The 10320-nt window shown below is 42.0% G+C and overlaps 1 protein-coding gene across 1 annotated transcript in view; it reads left to right on the top strand.

Annotated features, from left to right (window-relative positions):
- Window positions 1-231: 231 nt before the first annotated feature.
- The window catches only part of LOC111662412 (xylosyltransferase 1-like), a 33713-nt gene continuing 23624 nt past the window's right edge, over window positions 232-10320 (top strand). The window contains exon 1 of the mRNA XM_023416265.2: window positions 232-569. Coding sequence (XP_023272033.1) covers window positions 288-569 — 282 coding nt within the window. The 5' untranslated portion in view covers window positions 232-287. The remainder of the gene's footprint in view (window positions 570-10320) is intronic.

Below are 10320 nucleotides of genomic sequence, written 5' to 3'. Positions count from 1 at the left end.
ACGACGTCATTTGCTCTACATGAAAAAATAAATGCTTTCTCTAAAACTGTTTACTCGGTAATGGCCACATGAGGGCCTCTGTGTCCTCTCTGCTGCCTGCAAACCTCCAAACCTCTCTCCTCATTTCAAGCCTTTGCCAAGTTCCCTCCTCCCTCCTCCTCCTCCTCCTCCTCCTCTCTGCCTGCCAGTAGCCTCGCTCAGGCCGTGTAGGGGAGCATTCATACCCCGCTGTCGGCGTTTAGCGGATGGGGCTCTCAGCTTGAGCCGGAGGGAGGAGGAGGAGAACGATGAACGGTAACCCGTGTGCCCGCAGGCTGGCCCGGCACTCCAGGTCCGCCCTGCTGCTCGCCGCTCTGGCCGTCCTGCTGGTCCAGACTCTTATCGTGTGGAACTTCAGCAGCCTGGACTCTGCTGGCGGGGACGGAGGCGCCAGGAGCCGGGAGAAGAGAGAGGACCGAGCCGGGGGGCTCAACAAAGCCGACAGGGAGCACCCGAGGAGGGGGCTGCAGAAGAAGGGCGACCCGCCGCTGCTGTTCGGAAAGGCGGCCGTTCGGCACAGGCTGCAGGCGGTAGGATTGAACGATATCTGCTTCAATATTCACGGTGAACCTTAATGTGTGAGTTTAATTTGAATTTCACACGTGTGTTTTCCTCCACCGACTGGAAAACGAGCGGCTGTCCCCGAGGGAAACCGCATGGTAGATATGGAGAAGATGCTACTGAGCGGCTGCAGCTGCTCGCCTGTTGTTTTGGCATTTGCATCAACACAATTGCCATCTATCGTCTCTTGTGTGGAGACATGGGGCGGGAGGCCAAACTTAATTTTAAAATCTGTCGATTTAAAGGTGTCGAGTAATGGCCAATGTGTCAGGTGAAATAACGACCCGGTCCCATTTTCGAAGAATTGTAGCTGTGTGGACGTGTGAAAGTACATTCAACGTACCCACAGTATTTAAATAAATGTATAACTTTAAGCTACGGTCAAACTGATTGTTTTTTATCCACTTTTCGTAATGGAAGATAAGACAAGCGGCATTAACAGAAACATATTGATGTCTGTTTAATTTAGTGCAGATTAATCGATAATATAACTGCTGAATGTAAGAATGACGCAGATTCGTCTATAAAATATCTTCAGGCATGTTTTCCAATACATGTCAACTTATCGAAAAACTAAGAAGGTTTATAATTGTGTGATTTCTTAACGGGGTTTGGTGCGACGTTTCTCTACTCAACTGACGAGAGATTGTCGCTTTTCGAGCGGTATTTTCTTTAGTTTTGTAGATGTAGAAGGTCAACACATTGTTTATGAAATCTTTAATTGTAAACCTTAACAATCATTTAAGATTTTCATATTAAGGTAGATGTGCACAGAATGAATGACTCCAGGGGATGAAACTGTTCATGTGGTCTGTCTCGGATCTGTGATTTAGAGTGTTAATTAAAACCGTCTTGCAGAAACCAATGAACTGCCCTGACACCTTTGGAAATTAAGAAATGATTAAGCCGTTTTTATTCATGAAAATTAGTGCCCAGTGATATTGGTTTGTAGAAAGACAGGCTTATATGTATTGGAAAAAAGACATCTTGCTGCTTTGCCAAATCAAACAAAAAAACTCTTCTTTCTTCTGCATATTTACATCTTCCCATTTCAACGACTGTCTCTCTTACATTTATATTATTTAATTTCCAACCCTCTCAAGCTTTCCTAGTTGCTATATGTGTGTGTGTGCATAGTGAGTAATCACGTACAGTACACCTATATGATGGAGGGGATACCACAGTGTTTTTTACGTGCAGGAAATAATGTTATATGTGTGTGTTGCTTTACCTGGTGGGATCCAGGCTTTCTAACATGTTGTTAAGACACGAACATACTGTATATGCTGCTGTGTGTGTGTGTGTGCGTGTGTGTTAGTGAGTGTGAGAGAGAGGGAGAGACGTGGGTTATATATTGCAGGGATCCATTTTTACGGCCTTTCATTACAGTTGGGCGGATGCCCTGTGATCTTCCGTGTGTGTGTGTGTGTGTGTGTGTGTGTGTGTGTGTGTGTGTGTGTGTGTGTGTGTGTGTATGCGAGTGGTGATATGCCCTGACAGTTATTGGCTTTTAAAACCTTAGAGATACATGCCAGCACTTTTTATAGGACCGGAGTTTGGGAGGTGAAGAGAGATGGGGTGAGATGGAAGAGAAAACAGGATTGAATACAAAAAGCAGTGGTGAAGAAGGTGAGAGTTAGATGGGTAATTGGAGAGATCTGAAGACATGGCTGAGCAGGGAAATAACTACAGTGTGTTATTAGTCAGTTAGGGTGTGTGAGTATACAAGACCAGCTGATGCTGTGTATCTGGTGTGTATCATGTGTGTAGAATCTTCACCACCGTTGTCAGATAGCACCGATATTTTGTCCTGACTTTCAGACGTTCAGGGTCGATCTCTGTTCATCTTTGGTTTTAGACAGATTTCTAGCACTTGTTGGAAATCTTTTGTTGTGCTTAACCTGGCGAGTTGTCAACCTGTCTCTCCTCTGCTTGGTGTGTGTGGGCTGAGACACACACACTGTGGAACAGGAAGCAAAGGAGAGGAGAGAAACGCCACCGTAAATGGCAGTAAAACACAGAGGAGACTCCCCCCCAAACAGGACCCCTCTGTTGCTCCAGGGCAATGGTAGGACAAACACAATCTGACATTTTATAGACTGAATGAGTAATCAATTAATTGTAAAATAAAAAGCTGATTAAACGATGATTGAAATAATCGTTAGCTGCAGCTCTAGTGTTAAAACGACATCAAACATATTTTGGTGTATTTTGTAAATGAATTAAAAGGCTTTTGTAGAAAATCAGATTTGTAACACAAAGATTTTGAGATCAGGGTGAGAACATGTCATTGATAATTTGATTAAAACAGAAATTTGATAAATGAAAAAGAGCATGTATCCCCTCAAATATGAAAGGTATTAATGTAATTAACCTGCCACGCAGACAACCTGGAGCATGTGGGGACGCCTGATGGTCTGGTGTGTGGGTGTCGGTGGGTGGGAAGGTGCATGTTTATTGTCAGGAAGACGCGTCCTATTTCCAATAAAAGACTGGACATCGTTTGAGGGAGAACAATAAAACTGAACCCGCCACCCTGTGTGTGTGTGTGTGTGTGTGTGTGTGTGTGTGTGTGTGTGTGTGTGTGTGTGTGTGTGTGTGTGTCTTTAACTTCCACTGCAGCAGCTTCCACAGTGCACACATTCACATCACTGACACCGAAGCAGCAGCGCTCAGCTTGTCAGTATCTAGACCACAGGAAGGAGGAAGGCGAGTGTTTACAGGTGTCATGGATGGCGCCACAGTAGCACAACTCTCACATTCATAACAACTTTAAGGGAATGGCTTCTCACACTCACACACACAGTAGTTGGGGATTATTGAACAATCTAAACTAGATTAGAAAGTATGAATCCCATCAGCGAAACCTGATCCAAACCAATCCTCTAATCTGATCTGACCTGGCTGTTAGGATGTCAATCTGATCTGACACACACGTGGTCAGCTGTGTGTGTGCGTGCGTGCGTGCGTGCGTGTGTGTGTGTTTCAGTGATGTTTATCCACGGCTCTGGGGATGTCACTCTGCCAGTCCCCAACACCTTGGTCCAGACTGAAATATCTCAACAACTATTGGACGGACTATCGTGAAATTTGAGAAATCGTATTCACTTTTTTCCTCAGATGACGATCATATCTCCTCTCAAATTCGCTTTAGTATAGTGGTGGGCAATCTGGCCAAAAGATCGTATGAGAATCTTTTTGAGTAGAATCGCTATCCGCTGTCTGAATCATGAGCTGCATCATGTTTCTGCTCTGGTTTTATTGTGAAAGTCCTGACTGGAAGTTGTGATTTGTTTTGAGTGTTTGTCAGCTCGCCACTACTCTTCATCCACAAAGCCTCTCTTCTGTTTACAAAATGTGTCACAACCAATTTCACTTTTTGCCCATTTCATATGGAGTTATTCGTTCGGACAGCGCTGTTTTTTTATTTATGAGGTGTTTATACAGTATTTTAGTGTTTTGATTTGAAAAGTTCAGTCACTGCTAACCAGCTAGCCGCAGCTAGGGAAACGAAACTGTTTCAGCGGCGTTCCTCTGTCAGTCATCGTATCAAACCCTCCCCACTTTAGGTAAATGGCTGTGTCTGACCCGACTTGTTTCAGGACAGATGCAGATCTGGACAGGAGGGGGTCCAGACCACCTGGTTTCCAGGCTGCATTAAAAGCTGATCATTGTGAAATGTGGCTGATTGGAAACTTTTGTAGAAAAAATTTAACTAACTTTTCTTATTATTTTCTGAAATATACTTAAGTGGTTATTTGGAATTTGATGTTTGTAAGAACAGAGAAATATGTGATTGATTCGTCATGACAGTGCCTTCAGTCAGAACTGCAGGGCGCAGTGTCACAGATGATTTCCTCTGCTCAACATCATGCTGGCGTGTCTCTCTCTCTATTAGCGATTTAGCAAAACACACTGATGTTAAAACCATAAAGCTGCTTTATGGTTTTTTTTTTTGGTTTTTTTTTCCATTTTCTTTTAGATAATTCTGGTTAAATCTGGCATAGATAGATTTAAATCCCTGCTGTAATCCCGGGCCGTCCTGTGAGTACCAGGGCTACTACAGCCAGGTTTCACAGCACCATCCAGCCCCTCGTTATAGTCCATTTAGCTTCCTCTCTCTCCATCTGGCTCTGTTTTTCCTTTGTCTCTCCAGCTCTATTTTCAGCTTGGTGTTTAGACAGATAACTTCATTCATTTCCTCAGGGGGATGATGCTTTCTTCTAGGTTTTTTTTCTTGAGTATTTGTGATCCTGATTAGATTCTAAGGTTTTTTTACTCCATCTTTGGATGAAGTGAGAGAAAAAAGAGGTAATGATCCTCTGACACAGTCACAGGTTTGATAGCGTGGAGAGCGAGTTTCTCCTGCCACATCATTTCAGTTTACCATTTACTCACGTTCTGTTCTGTTCTGTTCATTAGTGAAATCAGATTTTTTTTAAACCTGGTGTATGAAAGATGTTAAAATGACAGAATCAGTTTTTTCTCTGTGTAAATCCAAGATAATGAGACATTTATTTCCTGATCACTGATGTAGTTTTCTTCGGGCTCTAGGAAGGCTTACATCATCAGACTGTTGTCGTTCTTCACACACCTTTTATATGAACATTACAGTGTTACAACCAGTTGCTTAATCAATTAGTTGGTTGATAGACAATCAACAAGTTTGATAATCGATTAATTTGAAAAGAAAATTACAATTATTTGCTGCTTTTCTCTTGTTTTATCTCTCTGTAAACCAGGGCTGAACCATTAATCAAAATATTATCAAAATCGTAATAAAGCCAAGTGCAATATCCAAATCACAGGAGCTGCAGTTTATTTGATGAAGGTAAAATGTGTCACAACAAACGGAGACGCCCCAGCCAACAAATCGTATTCTCCAGATTCTTAAGGGACATGCTTGTCTGGTTCCAGCCCCAACAAAAATCACATCATTATAATTTTTATATTTTATATATTTTATATTTTCAGTAAAAATGAAATGCAAAAATGACTCAACTGAAATCATGACTCCTGTCGTCATTGCAGTATCTGAGTAACGTTCAGCCACTGTGAACAGAATATATTTGTGTTTTGGATTCTGAGTCCGACATAAACGTCTCTTACTGCTCTGGGAACCTCTGATCAGAATTTCACACCGTTTTACATTTTATGGTTTTTATAGCAGAGGCGCACTCCCTTGTGTGGAATAGAGTGCCAAGGACGCCTCTGGCAACGTCACAACAAATGATAACATTTTTATGAAATAAAAGGCTTGTTATCCTTTAGTGGCCCAGCATCATGTAGCCTTGTATTTAAGATATGAAATGATTGATTAAACTGTCGTTAAAGTCAGGATCTGTCTGATTCAGCTCAGTAATTGGTCGATCACATCGTGCAGTAATTAATCAGAGCAGGAAGCTGCGGTATCAGAGGGAAAAGGGAGGAAAGAGTGAAGGCAAGAAGCTCAGTCAGACACAGTCAGGATCTAATGTGTGTCTTGCTGGTCAGACACAAGGCCGAAGTTTATAACCTGCAGTTGGACTCGTTGGACTTGGTTTTATGGAATAGAGGCTGCCTCCCTAAACCCTAACCCTGCATCATCAACCCTGAACTAAAGAATGAATTGACAAATAATGAAAGGTAAATCGATGAATCCCACTGTGGATTTGAATTTCTTAGCTGCAGTACGTTCATGAAAACTTTCTCAACCTTTTCAGTGGTTTCATTAACTTTAGTGCAACACGACTGTTTTTCTTAAAAACCTGACATTCTGGGTGAACACGGGTTTTACTGGGCAACAGCAATAAATTCCAGGCTGTGTTATGTTCCCACAGGTATACTGAGTATAAACACACACCCACGTACACAAGTGTTTGAGTAATTCATAGCTGGGGACTTGATGCTGTGTACAGGCTGGTGAAAGAGCTCTTTATTGCTTGATATGAGGGTTTTTTTTTTCTGTTTCGCTCTCACATACACAAGCTCGTTACTGTTCATTAGGGCTGCACCATATATCCTGTCATTATCGTCGTGATGCGAGTATGTGCGCTAGTCACATTGCAGTAAGGCAAATTAACTCAAACATTTAATATGACGACGGTGGAGTAGCTCACTCTGTGACGTCACGGAAGCTACGTCCATCTTTATTTACCTTCATTCATTTTCTAAAACAGCTCTCACTTTAGTGTCTTTTTAAAAAAAAAAAAAATTTTAAATCAAACATTACTCAAACTGGAAGAAATAGTTCCTGTCTGGGACTATTTTCAGTAGCGGATTTATCCACATTTGTATCCACATTTATACAGAGTATACAGAGTATTTGGGGCAGCGGGACGGTGTTTGTAGGGTTGAGTCAAAATAAACTATAGTGTGAGTCTGTTCGCGGTTGCTGGTTTCAGTCTGCACATGGGATTATTTTGTCATTTATGAACCACCATTAGTAAAACGTTTCCTGTCTTGCCGTTTTCATTTTAGTCATCAAACATTTAGGAAAGAATTTAAAACGCCTGCATTTTCATATCCGCCCTCATCAGTGTGAATATGGCCTGTAATCAACAGATGTCAAAGCAACAGGTCTCCTTTCTTCCACCCCTCCCATCGCTCTCTCTTCCCTCTCGCCTCTTTTATAATGTCTCTCGCCCCGGGCGCCTGAGGGTACAGGCTCTCTTGTCTCTTTTCTGTCGCCTTTATCGTGGAGCAGCAGGAGGTCTGAAGACAGCGTAGAAGACTTGAATGAGGACCTGCTGAGGAGGAGAGAGGCTGAGAGCAAACTGACTCATACAAGAACACAGCAAGAAAGCAATGACTCAGAGAGTGTGTGTGTGTGTGTGTGTGTGTTTGTGTGTTTGTGTGTGTGTGTGTGTGTGTGTGTGCGCACGCACAAGTACAAAGAATGATGCCTTTGTAGGTAAGCGGTGGTATTTTAGCTGTGGCCGGTCTCCATGGAATGCAGAAAGCTTCTGGGAAAAAGGCACGGCTTTTTAGAAAGATCTGTGAAGGAGAGAAACTCCTGAAACTGTAAGAAATCACAGCCAAAATCGTTCGAGAACATTCTTACAGTTTGAGTATCCTGCACACACTCAGTCACTTTTGTAGGAGAAAGGAATGACCATGGAAATGTGTGTGAGCAAAGGTTTGACAGATTTTTTTAAAAAGACTGATAATAACTAGGTCTGCAACGAATTACAGTTAATCTGTGGCCTATTTTCTCAATCCGTTAATCAATTGGTCTCTAAGAATATTGAAAAATGCCATCGAATTTTTCCCAGAAGCCAAGGTGAATTCTTCAAAGTCCTCGTTTTCTCAGACCAACACTCCTAAACCCAAGGATTCTCAGTTTACTGTCAGAAGATGAAGAAAAGCTGCAAATATTCACATTTGAGAGGCTAAAACCAGTAAAAAAGAATCAGTAAAAACATTCAAATATCTAGTTTTATTCGACCAACAGAACCAAAACCCCAAATTATTTCATTTACAGTGAGACGTGAAAAGCAGCGAAACCTTTTGAGTCAGAGAATATTTGGCATCATTTCACTATTTTTGGTTGAAAAATGCTGAAACAATGAATCGATAATCAATTATTATTTTTCTGTTGATTAACCGACTAAGCGTTTCAGCTCTAGTTCACATAAGCCTGGATAATAAATATAATGAAAATGATTATCATCTTTCTCACAACGAGGGTACCATATAAAAAACGGATTAAATTATCAATCCACTAAACCTCACTTTGTTTCAGTAATGATGTGTTAACTGAGAGGAGATGATACCTGTCTTATATTTTGATTATGCTTAGGACAATATATAATTACACATTGTCAACTGTAAATCAAAATATACACGAAATGATTTTCAGTCCCTGGGGCATCCGGCTGCTCGCTGAGGTGCATAACATGTAATTGAAATGTTTTCAGTTGAATTCCGGCTGGGATTTTTTTGTTGCACATCATCCACCCTCTTTCATCCTGTGTTTCCTGTCTGTCTCTGGAAAAAAACAAAAAACAAATCAGATGTTGTGACTGCAGATCTTCCTCTTGGGCTGCATACAACCCACACACAACCTCCACCAGTCATCAGGTTGATCGTGTGAAATTTGAGCAGTGGCGTTCGTAATCCAGCGAATCGAAGTGAATATTGGGGAAACACTGACATCACTACAGCTAACTGACCACAAACCCCTGGAAAATGATTGAATGTTTTTCCTTTAGCACCACCGTCATGTATGTTAATGTCATGTATGTTAACTCAGTCAATAGAGTGTGTGTGTTTGCGTATTGATGTGTGTGTGAGCCTTTTACCTCTCTCTGTACACTGGAGGTTTCATTCCTGGTTTCCTCTGCATTTTATTTTAAAATATTCACTACAGCTCCACACACACACACACACACACACACACACACAGACACACACACACACACACACACACACACACACATACACACAGACACCACATACATACATTCCTCTAAGCTGATATTATAGATGAGATAATGAAAGGTTGTTTGAGAAGCAGGTGGCAAGAACTGATATTACTGCTTTCCCACAGGCGCTCTGATTGTGTGTGCGTGCGTGCGTGCGTGCATGCGTGCGTGCGGCTCATGTACAAACACAAACACACTCTTTATCCCTGGAAAAGACAGATATAGGGTAATCTGTGGGATTAAAATACCCATCGAGGTCATGTGGCTTTCCTACTGAAACACATTCTCACACACACACACACACACACACACACACACACACACACACACACACACATCAACACCTGACTCTGATATGTCAAGGCCAAGGCCACAGCTGCCTGTGTCTTTGGGGTCAAAAGTCACTTCCTTTCTTCTGTCTCTTCACTGCTCTGTATTTTGTTCCTAGAGAGAGAACATGGTTGAATTCCCTGCATGCACCTCAGGCACTGTCTGGGGATTTCTTTCAAACCGCGCACTTTACAGGACCAAAATAAACACCATAGAATATAGAAGTGAGCACTTCTGTATCAAAACACCTCTCCACAGGTGTTTCCAATAAAGTGCTCAGTGAGTGTAGATGTTTGTGTTGTCGGGGCAGAAGTGATTATCTAGTGTAGTTAGTGCTTTTATGGCGAAAGGTTCATTTCCTGCCCTCAGCGGGAAAAGTTTTATGCTTTTACTGAAGTGTTAGTTGCATCATAAGGAACAAACGTTTTGCAGCTGTTTAAAGGTTCCATAATGTGTAAAGGCAGATTCCCATTTCATTTTGATTATAAAGCCGGTCTAGGTTCTAGAGAAACAGCATCACACCCATACTTGCCACCCTGCATTGGTTACCAGTCACATACCGCATAGAGTTCAAGGTTCTTTTATTTGTTTTGGTTTATTTTTGCCTTACACGGCCTGGCACCAGAGTATATCTCTGAGCTCGCCCTCTCCATCCCGAGATCCCTCACCTCTTCAGACCAGCTACTCCTGGCCGCCCCTTGGTCGAGGCTGAGCGGAAAGGGTGATCGGGCTTTTGCGGTAGCTGCCCTCAAACTTCGGAACAGTTTACCTCTTCTAATTAAGTGTTCCCTCTCTGTGGACATGGTTTAAGTCTAATCTTAAAACCCACATGTTTTCATTGGCTTTTGAATGTCCCTAAGATTTTTATCTTTCGTTTTAATCCCCTGTGTTTTTAATTCAATATATGTCCGTCTCAGACCATGAGCTAATTAATGCATCACATTTTAGCTATTTCTATGTCGTGTGCTTCTTGTTGTATTTTATT

Source organism: Seriola lalandi, unplaced genomic scaffold (genome assembly GCF_002814215.2).
Source record: "Seriola lalandi dorsalis isolate HSWRI2012SDOR001 ecotype SW California unplaced genomic scaffold, Sedor1 jcf7180002054563, whole genome shotgun sequence".
In the NCBI taxonomy this organism is placed as follows: domain Eukaryota; kingdom Metazoa; phylum Chordata; class Actinopteri; order Carangiformes; family Carangidae; genus Seriola; species Seriola lalandi.
The sequence above is the reverse complement of the archived record's forward strand: the minus strand, read 5'-3'. Positions and strand labels throughout refer to the sequence as shown.